This window comes from Pristis pectinata, chromosome 11, assembly GCF_009764475.1.
Source record: "Pristis pectinata isolate sPriPec2 chromosome 11, sPriPec2.1.pri, whole genome shotgun sequence".
In the NCBI taxonomy this organism is placed as follows: Eukaryota; Metazoa; Chordata; class Chondrichthyes; order Rhinopristiformes; family Pristidae; genus Pristis; species Pristis pectinata.
Window position 1 is genome coordinate 87,204,443 of NC_067415.1, and position 14,294 is coordinate 87,218,736.

At 59.0% G+C, this 14,294-nt stretch overlaps 1 protein-coding gene across 1 annotated transcript in view; it reads right to left on the reverse strand.

The window, feature by feature from the left end:
- Positions 1-1,544: 1,544 nt before the first annotated feature.
- The window catches only part of LOC127575862 (collagen alpha-1(IV) chain-like), a 118,164-nt gene continuing 105,414 nt past the window's right edge, over positions 1,545-14,294 (reverse strand). Inside the window, exons 50-52 of the mRNA XM_052026061.1 lie at positions 12,447-12,561; positions 4,286-4,458; positions 1,545-3,504 (exon numbers count right to left, since the gene is read on the reverse strand). Of these exons, the coding sequence (XP_051882021.1) occupies positions 3,423-3,504; positions 4,286-4,458; positions 12,447-12,561 (370 nt within the window). The 3' untranslated portion in view covers positions 1,545-3,422. The remainder of the gene's footprint in view (positions 3,505-4,285; positions 4,459-12,446; positions 12,562-14,294) is intronic.

Here is a 14,294-nt window from a genome sequence, read left to right on the forward strand (position 1 = left end):
AGAACAGACTCTGTGCCAGGCACCGTGTGTGGGAGGCAGACCGAGACTGTCGGTCACAACCGGCTGGGATGCTTTCCCAATGTACACAGCAAGATCCCACGCGGTGAGTTAATCTTCACACTGGGAACGCCGTTGGCCCTGAGGTTGAGGCACAGTACTCACTGCAGCCTCCTCCGCTGTCATTGAGGGGGTCAGACTGTCCGGGGCACCAGCACACTCTGTCGGGTGAAGCATTACCTGGGAGGGGGCTGGGGAGGGTTCACAGGAGCACCCAAGCATGGAAAGAGTCTGGTGGTCGAGGGGCGATTTAATGGGGGTTTCAACATCAGGAGGGTGAAGTAAATAAGGAAAGGGCAGGGGCAGAAGGGTGGGTGACCGGAGGAGCCGGAGCGGAGGGGGTCGGCAGAAGAACGGGGGCGGGGGGGGGGCGGTGTGGAATATTTTACACAGCTAGTTGCTGTGATCTGGGACGTGCAGTCTGAAAGGCTGGTGGTGGGGGGGGGGGGGGATTCAACAGGATGTTTCCCCCTAATTATGGTGTAAAGAGAGAGCAGGGGGCGTGGGACTGATGGGAGACTCTTTCACAGGGCCAGCATGGCCGAGTGGGCCGAATGGCTTCCGCCGCATCGGCCGAAGTGTTTGCTGGGTGAGCGAGTCGCTGCAGAGGGAGCCTCCGGCGGCAGGTGTCAGTGTGAGCCCAGGGTTGCTCCGGGGTTGCCGAGCTGCCAAACAAACGCACTTCTGAAACAACAGTCTGTGAACGGGAGGAAGGTTCACCCGATGAAACTGGCCGTGCCTGGCACCGAGTCACGGTGCTCCGAGCTGATGCGGGGTTAATGAGCTCACACGTCTGAAAGCAACTGATTACACAGAGAGGAGCTTTTCCTGCCACCGGTTGGACACAAAGCTGGACTCCCAGCTCCCAGAGAGGGGAACGGTCTCCCGGAGGGGGCAGCGGTCTCCCGGAGGGGGGAGCATTCCAGGCTCGGTTAATGTGAAATCCTGAGACCAAAACTTTGGCGCAAGCTCTGTCCCTCCGGCAGTTCAGCACGCAAGGTGGCGCTCCCTTAGCACCACCCCGCCCACCGCGGCGCTCCCTCAGCACTGCCCCGCCCACCGACGCTCCCTCAGAATTTCCCGTCCACGGTGGCAGTCTAGCACTGCCCGCCAGCCGTGGGGCACTCTCAGTATCACCCCTCCCACAGTGCGGCGCTCCCTCAGTATCCCCCTCCCACACTGCGGCGCTCCCTCAGTATCCCCCTCCCACACTGCGGCGCTCCCTCGGCACTGTTGAAGGGAGCAGATCTCTGGGACACAGGAAGAGGCCATTAAACGCACTGTGGATTCTGGCATCGCCACTGGAGACGAAAGCGAACGGCTCCACCCTCCGGCCCAAGAGCCCACCCTGGGTCAGGGAGCGGCGGCACGGTGACCCCCGCGGCTGGGGCTCCCGGCCGGGCTGAGAAGCGGGCAGAGCCCGGGTGGGGGTGGAGAAACCGTGGTGCGTTAAAGGGTCTGAAAATGAAGTCGAGACAGACACACTGTTCGAACCACAGAATTATTAATTTTAATCCTTTTATAAATGTACAATCGAGTCCGGGGAAACCAGAATTAGCACAAAAAAAGCCCAGATCTCTGTGCGCAACTGCTGAACTCCCAGAGGTTTGTTGTCCATGGACTGACCTCCTCACCTTGTTCCACATTAAGCTATCTTCCCAACATCCACATTTTACTACATTTTAAAACGAACAGTAAAAAATACAAAAAATTTTTTTAAAAGGCCTCTTAGGTGAGCGGAGAGTCAAGTCATTTCTAGTGTACAATATGTCATTTACAAAACCCTGATAATAACTCTGCCACAGGTCCGGGAACTGCAGTAACACACAGCTCGTTACAACGGGGAGACTCGGAGAGATTGGCGGGTCCACAGACTCTGCACCCACGGCACCCCTCCCAGTGAGTGAAACTCCTCACCCGCGACAGCAGAGACCCCCGTTACTCCCTCACACCGTCGCCACTTTCCGCCACACGCCTTCTTTATCCCCTCCTAACCCAGGACTCGTTGGCCTGTTACTGCAACCTCGCCGAGAGGTGATGGATCGCACCCGATGTTACCGGGCTGTTCACTAACTCAGGCTTGGGAACAACCTGCCCGCTGAACCTGATCTGGAATTAGCCAGTCCGGGAACAACTCAAACAAGCAAGCCCAAGGCAGCAGTTACCAGATGGGATAGTGTCTGATCCATGCCACACATACGTGAAACGGTAACCAACCCAGTGTGCGGAAAGTGGCCAAGGTCAGTTTCTGGGCGCTGCCGGAAGAACCCCTGTGGTGAAGGCGTGGCGGGGAGTACAGTTATACCCACTGCTCTCCCTGCCCGTCATTCCACATTTCTGGGAAGGAGCTGTACAGGGGCGATATTCCCGCTGAGCACAGAAACACAGATGTAAGGAGCTGATTGCAATCGCAGAGCCCATACAGATATTAGTAAACCTTCTTAAATAACGCGAGGAGTAATGCAGTTTAATGGCAGGTAGCAGCTACAGTGAAGGTAGGAACAGCAGAGTTACTGACAGTCAGCTGGGAGCCGGAGAGGTTTAAAGACAGTGTATAATCCATAGCACCTAGTATACAATTTCATAATATATACTAAATAACAGGGCTGACGTTACAAAGCCCGAGGGCACCGACGAGAGGCCTGATTTGCCGGGTGTGGCCCCGCCAGAGTTCCCTGTGCGTTGCGCCTTTGTAAATTCAGCCCTCGGACATGGAGTGGAGTCCAGAATCCCCATTGCTCACACATCACCGCAAACCGCCGCGCCTCTGTCACACCCCCCGACGTCTCTGCAGCTTCTGAGTTCACACCCATGCTCAGCAAGTTTTAAATAGAAACGATTTAGTATACATTATACAGGTCCGGCAGATAGATGGGAATGAGTTAAACGGCAGAGATGGGGTTCTGGAGGGGCTGGCGGTAGGAGGGTCCCCCAACAGGCCTCCAATCGCGCCGCTGCTCCGAGACCCATCTGTGCCCCTGGGGTGATTTCCCCGACTGAGGCTGTCCACAGCGATGACCCCGGACCCGAGACCCCGCTTACAGCCTTTTAACTCTCTGCCATCTCTTCGCCGGACTGCGCTTATTTTCTGTTAATATTCAGTGCATCGTTTGAGGGAACAAGGTGCCATTTAGTATGTCAGTAGCGGGAAGCTTATATATCATCGTTCTGAGAGCGGAAGGTACCAGGACATCGCAGGATAAAGCTTTTTGCTTTCATTCTCCGTTCCTGTTGCTATGCACTTGGTTTCTTTCGGGATAATACAGGTGAGGTACACAGGATATTGTCATATTGCTTTATTATAGAATTAGCACCATTGTCCGAGAGAGGCCGCCAGCCACGCCACGCCAGGGGGCTTCAGTACTTTACGTCTTTTTCATGCACACTTGACAACGGCTGATTCGCGTCCGCAGTTCTCCCGCTTTTAGCGTCTCTGATTGCGGTTTCCTGAAACAGAGAAGACGTTAGAAACCAGCGGCCCACCACCGGCCGCCGCCCCTCCTCGGCCGGCCGTGGGACCCAAACCCACCTCCTCCAAGGACAGTGATAGAGCGACCCTTCGGCCACCGCGTCCATGCTCACCCCGACGCTCACCCCATTTGCCAGCACCAGGTCGGGATCCCTTGTGGGCGAGACAGTGGCAAGTGGATTACACCCGTACTGGACCAGGACAATGTGGGCAGAGCATTTTGTAAACGGGGAAGCCAGAAGGGAAAGAGATCAGGTCCCAGAAACCTGCCATTGATGCCAGCTTGGCCAGCGGTGTTAGTTCTGAGCTTGAGAGCTCGTTGCGAAGGGACGTGGGGGGTGAGGGGGGGGGGGGTCAGAGGAATGAGGTCACAGATCAGCCATGGTCTCACTAAATGGCAGACAGGACTGAGGGGTGAATGGCCTCCTGTTTCTCTGACCGATTAATAAAGGCAGTGCCGCATGATTAGAATCCTTATCTAATTACTGGTTATCACACGCAGAAAGGCTGCGGTATTTCTAACGTCGCAACATCGTGTCCAACGATGCAACATTGCAACCAATGATGCAACACTGTGTCCGGCAATGTAACACTGTCCAAAGACGCAACACTGTGTCCAGCGATGCAGCCGCGACTGCGTTTCAGAGGGAAAGATTACTCTGTACATTCTGAAAGGGTTGGGACGGCTTTGGAGAAACGGCCTGGTTCATCAGTGACAGTCAGGGACAGACCGAAGGAGCTGCACCCCCCACCACACACCTGAACATTTCTGTGGTCTCCACAGTCGCCAGCCAGAAGCTGTAGGAGTTTGCATAGTAATTGCAGGTTCCCCGGCCGTGGCACTCGATGAAGGGAGCGGTGCGGAAGGATTCTAGGCACGAACCCGGGGATGATAGGGCCTGTCCTGAGCCCTCGGCGCCGGAACTGGTATGCTGGACACGGGGAAAAAAACAGGCTTAAATAATCTTCTCACCAAACGCAAGCCATCACCACAAAGATCCCCACTCCACACAGTCATAGAAAGAAACAGCACAGAAACGGCCCTTGGGCCCACCTCGTCCATGCTGACCGTGATCCCATCTACGCTGGTCCCATTGGTCCCGTATCCCTCTGCTCCCATCCAAGTTACTGTCCAAACGTCTCCACCATCTCCCCTGGCAGCTTGTTCCACACACCCACCACCCTCTGAGTGAAAAACCTGCCCCTCAAATCTCCTTTAAGTTTCTCCCCTCTCACCTTAAACTGGTGCCCTCTAATTCTAGACCCCTGCCTCTATCTATACCCGTCATAATTCAATAAACCTCTATATGGTCACCTCTCAGCCTCCAGTGTTCCAGTGAGAACAATCCCAGCCTCTCCCTACAACCACAGCCATCCATTCCGGGCAACATCCTGGCAAATCTCTCCTGGACTCTCTCCACAGCTTCCACACTCTCCCTGCAGTGTGGTGACCAGAACTGTGCCCCGTGCTCCTCGGGTGGCCTGACCAATGTTGCAACATGATGTCCCAATTCATACACTTAATGCCTTGGTCTATGCAGGCAAGTGTACATGATGCCTTTGTCATGGCCCTATCCATCTGTGTCACCACTTTCAGGGAGCAGTGGACTTGCACCCCAAGGTCTCTCTGTACATCCACACTCCTCAGGCCCCTGCCATTTCCTCTGTCTGTCCTGCCAGCATTCCATGTCCAATGTCTAGATTCAGTTCCATGAAGGGTCACACTGTGGAAGTGGCTGCTCTGACCCCTCAGGGGATCGCGTGTGTCATGGATGGTACGAACGTGATTCTTATTTGAAGTGTCGCGTTAACGGGTGTAGCGTCGCGTGTGTGTTTCGTTAGTATTAGTTTGCATTCTCTACTGTAGTATGTCATTGCGTAGTTTCTTCTTTTCTGTATTAGATGTACTGTATTGACACTGGTTGTCTTTTTGTAGTGCTTTTAGTGAATAAACGTTTATAACAAAAAAAAAGTGGCTGCTCTGAGTGTGCTCTCCACTGGACTGCAATATACTGCAGATATTTTGGTGAAAGTCTAAAAGAGTGAGTTCAGAGTACTTTTGGAAGCTGTAGGAGTGTGTGGTTGTCATCTGGAGCAGGGCTGGGACAGTTTTCTCTTCGAGAGAGAGCTGTTTTCTTTCCCTAAGACTGGGAGCTGAGTTCCAAGCACTGTGGGAGTGCCAGTGGCTGAAACCTCGGCCCAGGGTGCTGGGTGAAGAGCTTCTCGGGACTCCTTGGATTTTCATGCCACTAGAGGGGCGTCGGCCTGAACTACTGGTGGGCACTTCACTGTGTGCGAGAGGGATAGCGCTGGAGGTTAAGCTCACAGACTACACTCAAGACACGTCTCCTTCCTTTCTTTTCTCTGGACTGCTCTTTGAGGAGCTGTTTAAAGTGTTGCTACTCATCGCAAAGGCAGTGCTTTGATATCCTGCGTAGGGACTCAACATGGCTGCCTGTACCTCGGGCGTGTCAGAGCCTCCTTCCTGTGCAGCCTTCGCTGGTCCTGGAGGCACGGCTACTGAGAAGACGTCGCCCTTCAGACTACTGACCTTGGAAAATGCGGTGAGCTGCAATGTGTCTCCGTCGGTTGGATTGAGCAGTGGCCTACTGGCCATGTCTGAGACAGTGGGAGGCAGAGCAGGCGTTGTTGCGGTCAACAGAATGCTTGGTGGACTGGTATTTATCTTGCGTTCTAAGAGGGAGGTGGCCTTAGCCTTGGGTAAGGGGCTGACATCGGGGGAGGTCTTTATGCCGGTGGAGCCGGTGGGGGCCCCCGCTCAGCGGGTCATCCTTCCTGAGGTATTTCCCCACATCCCTGATGAGGTCCTCCTCCCTCACTTACGGCCTCTGGGTGAGGTGCAGTTGAGCATCACTCCGATGCTGCTCAAGCCGGCCGTACCTGGCTTCGAGAATGTGTACTCCTTCAAGCGCTCGCTGTTTATGCAGCTGGAGCGGGGAGGAGACGCTGAGGGAGTTTTCCAGGTAGAGCACGAGGGACAGTGGTACCGAATCTTCTGGAACACCGGCCGCCTGCGGTGCCATGTGTGCAAGGCATTCGGGCATGTCCGGCAACACTGCCCCAGCTTCCAGGCTGCTGGTTCCGCCCAGGCAGCACAGGGGGATACCGCTGCTGTTCCTCCCCCGGCCCCCGCCCCCGCGGTCCCTGTCCCCGCTGCCCCCGCCCCCGCGGTCCCTGTCATCGCTCCCGCTGCCCCTCTGGTGTCGGTGGCGGTGGGGGGTGGGGATGAGCGCGGTGGGGAGGGGTGGACTCCGGTAGTCGGCAGGAAGGTGAGAAGAAAGGAGGAAGCACCTCCAGGCCTCAACCCTGGATGTGCGGGAGCCGACGGCTTCCCCCGGCCTGGACCCGTGGGACCACATGGTCGCTGAGGGTCCGCGGGCACCGGGGGAGGCCGAGGGGGGGTAACTGCGGTGCCGGAGGCCGAGGTTCCCTCTGAGATGGAGGTCACTGTGCCTCCGCACCCCAGCGGCCTGAAGTGGCACCGACACGTGTCGGAGGACTCAGAGGGGCCGGAGTCGCCCAAGTGGAGGGACTCTGCCCCAGTGAAGGCCATGGGGTCAGCGGACGACCCCCCGGAGCTTTAGAGCGGCGCGGGGGGGGCAGACTCGGCGTCTGTTGGGGTCGTGGCCCCCGAGTCGGTGGGTGAACTCGCGGCGTGGGGGCAGTTGGGGGAGGGGGACCCACCCTCGGCTGAGGCAGCACACCTGGGGTGCGTGCCCTCTGGGGAGGGGGGCAGCCCCACTGAGGGCCCAGTGGATCCCGGGGTGTCTGAGGGAGGGGTGGTGATCGGGGAGGTGGCGTCCCAGACCATGGCCGCCACCGAGGACAAGAGTCCCACGAGGGCGCAGTCGGCCCCCGTGTCTGAGGGAGGTTGGGGTGCCCCCAAATCACCAGCCCGTTCAGTGGCGACGTGTGCGGGTGGCCCTGTGAGCGGGGAGGGTGGGGTCCCTCCCAGTGCTGCTGACGAAGGGGGACACCAGGGTGGGGCAGTTGCTGTGGCCCTGTCGACTCGCGTCCTCCGTTCAAGCTCCACGAAAGCCCGTGAGCCGCCCGCCCTGGGGGCGGGATGTGCAGGGGAGAGCGGTGCCGATGCACGGGGGTCCGGTCCTGCCCTGCCTCAAGACCAGAGGCCGGGTGGGCTCCTGGACACAGAGGAAGGGGGATCTCTTCCTGCCGCTGACCCTGGGGGTAGGGTCATCCCTGGGGCGGGACCATCCGAGGAGATCACTCCCAGTGTTCGGGTGGACATGTCGCCTGGTGGCAGCAACTTCCCGGAAATAGACGAGAGTTTGGGGACCGGTGATGAGGGCGAGGGTGACTCCGATGATGAGCTGAGGGACTACCTCGACCCGGCACCGTGTTGCGACCCATCACTGTGGAGGAGATCCGGGAGTTCCTAGAGAAAACCTGGAGGGAGCAGAACAAGGCCAAACTGGCCGCCTCCCAGTGGGGGGATCTGCCCGGTGTCGTACGGTCCATCCGTGCCATACTGGAGCAGGGAAAGGACTCGGGTCTCGACCGGCAGGAGAAACACCGGTTCAGAGATCTGAGGCTGCTTCTAGAAGCTGAGTGCAGGGTGCGGGGGTGCTCGGTGGGGAGCCCTGCTCCCTCCACCTGTAGCGCTGAGGAGGGTAACGCACTGTAGCAATTATGAAGATTACTGTCACCAGCCTGAACATCAATGGCGGCAGGGGGTCTCTCCGCAGGTTCCACCACCTCTCGGTCCTGCGGGATGGGAGGTACACGGTGAGCTTCCTGCAGGAGACCCGCACCGTTCCGGGAGACGAGTCCACCTGGCTCCTGGAGTGGCGCGTGGGGGGGGTCTACATGAGTCACCTCAGCTCCACTTCGAGCGGGGTGGCGATCTTGTTGGCCCCAACCTTCCAACCTGAAATATTGAAGGTCCAGGAACTGGTGCCGGGCTGTCTGCTTCATCTCACCATACGCTTGGATGGCGTACCGTTGCATTTCGTCAATGTGTACGCCCCTGAGCTCGGCCCGATGCAAGCGTGCATTTTTCGAGAATTGTCAGCTTTGGTAGAGTCGTTTGAGAGTGGAGAGTGCATCCTCCTTGGGGGCAATTTTAACTGTACCCTCAAGGAGAGGGTTTGCTCCGGGCCCCAGTGTAGCCGCGCATTCGTGCGGCTGCTGTGGGACCTGGTCGGATCCCTCGCCCTAGTCGACGTCTGGAGGAACCTTCATCCAGACTCTCGCGCTTTCTTGCGGAGGTCTGGGAGAGGGGGAGGTTCATGGATTGATCGAATATACGTGTCCAAAGCGCACATCTCCTGTGTGTCGGTGGCTTCCGTGCATCTGGTAGCGTGCTCAGACCACCGCCTGGTGTGGGTGGCGCTCAGTCCACTGCCCGTGAGGGCGGGGTCCGCGTACTGGCACTTCAATAACCGGCTGCTGGATGACCGGCGATTCTGGGATTTGTTCCGCCTTTTTTGGATGGCTTGGAAGGAGGAGCTGCGGGATTTCCCTTCCCTCAGGCTCTGGTGGGATGTGGGCAAGGCTCACGCTCGGGTTTTCTTCCAAGAGTATGCGTAGGGAGCGACCAGGGGGCTGGTGTCCAAGATCAAGCGACTCGAGAGGGAGCTGCTCGACTTGGAGTCTCGGCTGGGACCATCCACCGAGGACTCGCCCTTTTGGCACAGGTACCAGGGAGTGAAGGAGACGCTTCGGGACCTACAGCTCGAAAGGTCCCGCAGTGCATACGTACGATTGCGGGTCCAGATGCTCCACGATATGGACCATGCCTCGCCCTTCTTCTACTCTCTGGAATGCTGGCGGGGTGTACACAGGCGGTTCATAGAGCTGCTGGCAGAGGACGGATCCTCGGTCACGGATCAGGTGAGAATCATCCTGGAGGTTCGCGCTTTTTACGCGGCCCTGTTCTCACCTGAGCCGCCCAGTGAGGACATGTGCGAGACACTGTGGGAGGGTCTGCCGCAAGTCAGTCCTGAGGCTGTCGAGCGGCTCGAGGCTCCCCTCAGTCTGGAGGAGCTGACCGTCACCCTAGACCAGCTGCAGCGGGGCAAGGCTCCGGGGCTGGACGGGCTGACGGTCGAGTTCCTCCGCACTTTCTGGGACGTCCTGGGGGAGGACTACGCAAGGGTGCTCGAGGAGAGCCTGGCAACGGGTGAGATGCCCCTTTCTTGGTGCAGGGCGGTCGTGGTCCTGCTACCTAAGAAGGGGGATCTCCGTAATCTACGAAACTGGCACCCGGTATCTCTACTCTGCACTGAGTATAAGGTATTTGCCCGGGTGATGGCCAATCGTCTGGGCTCCGTGCTAGCCCAGGTGATCCACCCCGACCAGTCCTACACGGTCCCGGGCTGGTCCATCCAGGACAACATCCACCTTGTCCGGGACCTGATGTACCTGTGTAGGGAGGCAGGGGTGTCAACTGCCTTTCTCTCCCTTGATCAGGAGAAAGCATTCGACAGGGTGGATCACGGATACATGGTCAGAACTTTGCGTGCGTTTGGGCTCGGGCCGCATTTTGCAGCCCGCGTTCAGCTGTTGTACACCACCGCAGAGAGCCTCGTCAAGGTAAATGGGTCACTGACGGCACCCGTTCGTTTCGGAAGGGGGGTGCGTCAGGGGTGTCCCATGTCAGGGCAGCTGTACTCAGTCTGCATGGAACCGTTCCTGTGTCTTCTTCGGAAGCATCTGATGGGTCTGGTTCTGCGCGAGATGATGATGGAGGTCATCCTCTCGGCTTACGCTGACGACGTCCTCCTGGCGGTCACCGACCCGGCGGACCTGCGGAGGATGCGAAAGTGCCAGAGAGTCTACTCGGCCACGTCCTCTGCCGGAGTCAACTGGGTGAAGTGTTCGGGTCTGCTGGTGGGGCCGTGGTGGGCGGACTCCCTGCCGGAGGAGTTGCAGCCCTTCAAGTGGAGCACCTCGCACCTCCTCTACCTGGGGGTCTACCTGTCCCCGGCCGAGGGGTCCTGGCCGGCGAACTGGCAGGAGTTGGGAGCGAAAGTCTCCGCCTGGCTGGGGCGCTGGTCGGGGCTGCTCCGGGTGATCTCGTACCGGGGCAGGGCGCTGGTCATCAATCAGCTGGTGGCCTCCATGCTGTGGTACCGGCTGGCCATGCTGGTGCCGCCCAACGTCTTCATCGCCACCACCCAGAGGAGGTTGACGGACTTCTTCTGGGGTGGCCGGAGACACTGGGTCTCTGCAGTGGTTCTAAGTCTGCCATTGGCGGAGGGAGGCCAATCGCTGGTGTGCGTGCTTACCCAGCTGGCAGCCCTCCGCCTCCGGGCACTGCAGAGATACCTGTATACCGAGCACCCCCCGCGGTGACATGAGCTGGCCACCTATTTCCTCTGCCGAGGCCACTGCCACCGGGAAGGGGCACTTCTCCCGGTGGAGACCGTCCGCTGTGCCATACTGCGGGAACTGCCCGGGTTCTACAGAGATCTGATGCGGGTATGGGGCACAGTGTCGTGCGGCGAGCTCGTGGCCCCTCCCCCTCCCGTCACGGGGGCTGCCGGAGGGGTCCTGGCCGCGCTGGCCCCCGCACAGCCGGAATTGCTGGTCGAGCTCAGGGCCCGACGTCTGTCTCGGGAGGCAGCACAGCACAACTTGAGTTGCCTGGGGGACATGCCGATGGTGCCGTTCCGCGAGGCGCCGAGGCGCTTATTGTACGGGCTGCTCCTGCACACCTTTCATTTCCTAGCCCTGGTCTGCCGGCTGGACACGCCGTGGTGGGCCTTGTTGCCGGCGGGTGGAGGGGGGTCCCTGATGGAGGTCTCTGTATGAGGGAGTCCTCCCGCTGTACATCGGGGACCTGGAATGGCGGGTGCTGCACAGGGCGGTACCGTGCAACCAATTCTTAAGCCGGTTCACCGATACTCCGGCCGCCTGTCACTTCTGCGGCCGGGAGGAGACAGTGTACCACGCATACACAGAATGCGAGAGGCTGCAGCCCCTCTTTGCATATCTGAGGGGGCTGCTGCTTAAGTTCTGGCTGCACTTCAGGCCGACGATGTTGGTATACGGCCACCCGGTGTGGCGCGGGGCTGAGCGTGCGGGATATCTCCTGGTGGGTCTCCTGCTGGGCCTGGCCAAGCTGGCCATCCACGGGACGTGGCAGTAGGCAGCCGAAGGTCCTGGCCGGTCTGCCTGCCTGCCCGTCTTCTGTGCTTACGTGCGCGCGCGGGTGTCTTTGGAGAGGGAGCACGCGGTCTCTGCGGGCACCTTGGCTGAGTTCCGTGCTCGGTGGGCTCCTCAAGAGATAGTGTGCATCGTGGACGATACCAATATGGTTTTGATATGAAATATTGAGTGTTGCGGTGCCGGACGTAGCGACGTATGTGTTTTCGTGGGTGTTAGTTTACAGTAATCTCTGAAGTTCTGTAGTTGATTAGATGATCCTTTCTGTATTAGATGTGTACATTCGATATTTGTAGTCTTTTGTAGTGCTTTTAACTAATAAATGTTTTATACAAAAAAAAGGGGCTGTACTGAGGGAGGGGCAGTACTGAGGGAGTGCTGCAGTAGGAAAAGGAGAAGGTATTAGAATTCTTAGCAGGCACAAAGGTGGATAAATCCCCAGAGTCCACTGGGATATGCCCCGGGATACTGTGGGAGGCAAGGCGGAAGATCTCTGGGAAGTGGGCAGAAATTTAAAAATCTTTTGTAGTCACAGGAGAGATGGCAGATGACTGGAGAAAGTGAATGTGAAACCTTTATCCAGAGGGGTCACAGGGATGAGGCAGGTAATTCCAGGCTGGAGTCAAACAGAAATACTGTCATTATAGGGCGGGTCAATGACTTTGTGTTGGATTGCATTGCCCCATTCTGCAGGCTAATGTTGACCAACCCCAGTCCCTACCCATTTCCCAGCTGTGCCCAGTGTTGAAACAGAAGGTGAGACACTTACCATCATGAAGGAATATCCGATCCAGAGGGACTGCCAGCCACTGGGACAGAGTGGGATTTGAATCGTTTGGCTGTGAATGGCAATCACCATGGCTGGGGCTTCACACACAGAGCACCTGTGGAGGGCAGCAGGTCACAGGTCATTCCAGGTCCAACACTGTCCAATAACTCTGGTCTCTGAATTCCAGCCCACACGTGACCCCAGCCACATGTGACCCCAGATCACACGTGACCCCAGCCACACATGACCCCAGCCCAGACGTGACCCCAGCCACACGTGACCCCAGCCCAGACGTGACCCCAGCCACACGTGACCCCAGCCCGCATGCGACCCCAGCCCACACGTGATCCCAGCCCACATGTGACCCCAGGCCACACGTGTTCCCAGTCCATACACGACCCCAGCCCACACGTGACCCCAGCCCACATGTGACCCCAGCCCACACGTGTTCCCAGTCCACTGTCTGTCCTGTTGTTCAGCTTCCCATCTGCTCCCCACTCTCTGGAGCTTCCCCTGGATTCCCAACTGGTGACATCAGTGGCCCGTCCTGTACCGATGTCCCCTGCCTGTAAACTCCGCTCCCTACCACCTCCCCCCTCCCCCCCACCCCCCACTGGAGAGGAGAGGCTGTTTGTTCAGACTTCCTCTGTAACTCCACAGGCAGTCACTGTCGATGATAGGAAGGTGTGCTCCTCACTTCAGTAACACCCAGCGAGTGCTGGAGGTGCCTGGAGCTCAGCCTCTGACACTTTGTTCCACGGTTCAGTTGAGCCAGGACTCAAATGCTGAGTTCAGTTCCAGTGTTTGCTCCTCAGTGCATTCCACAAGGAGCAAACTCCTCACCCATTTAAAGCAAACTGCCTGAAGATGCTTCAAATGATGATGGAATAACCAGAGGGCAGAGTGAAGGGTGTCAGCAGAATGTGCAGAAGGAGGGGGAGGGGGAGGGGGAGGGGGAGAGGGAGGTGGAGGGGGAGGGGGAGTGGGGAGGGGGAGGGTGAGGGGGAGGGGGAGTGGGGAGGTGGAGGGGGAGTGGGTGGGGAGGGGGAGGGTGAGGGGGGGGGGGAGTGGGGAGGGGGAGGGGGAGTGGGGAGGAGTGGGGAGGGGGAGTGGGAGGGGGAGGGGGAGGGGGAGTGGGGAGGAGTGGGGAGGGGGAGTGGGGAGGGGGAGTGGGGAGGTGGGGAGGGGGAGGGGGAGTGGGAGGGGGAGGGGGAGTGGGGAGGGGGAGGGGGAGGGGGGAGGGGGAGTGGGTGGGGAGGGGGAGGGGGAGGGGGAGTGGGGAGGGGGAGTGCGGAGGAGTGGGGAGGGGGAGGGGGAGTGGGAGTGGGGAGGGGGAGTGGGGAGTGGGGAGGGGGAGTGGGGAGGGGGAGTGGGGAGGAGTGGGGAGGGGGAGGGGGAGTGGGAGGGGGAGGGGGAGTGGGGGGGAGGGGGAGTGGGGAGGGGGAGGGTGAGGGGGAGTGGGGAGGGGGAGTGGGGAGGAGTGGGGAGGGGGAGGGGGAGTGGGGGGGAGGGGAAGTGGGGGGGGGGAGTGGGGAGGGTGAGGGGGAGTGGGGAGGGGGAGTGGGGAGGGGGAGGGGGAGGGGGAGTGGGGAGGGGGAGTGGGCAGAGAGTAGAGGGGAGGGTGAGGGGGAAGGGCGGAGAATTTTGACACAGCGAGTTGCTGTGATCTGGGCCGAGCTGTCTGCAAGGGCGGTGGGAGTGGATTCAACAGGTTCCTTCCGAAGGGAACTGGATGAAAGGATGAAGGGTACGTGTGTGTGGCTCTGGGGAGATAGCAGGGGACTGGGACTGATGGAAAACTTCTTCAACATGGCGGAACAAGTGCAATGGGCCGAATGGCCGGCTCCT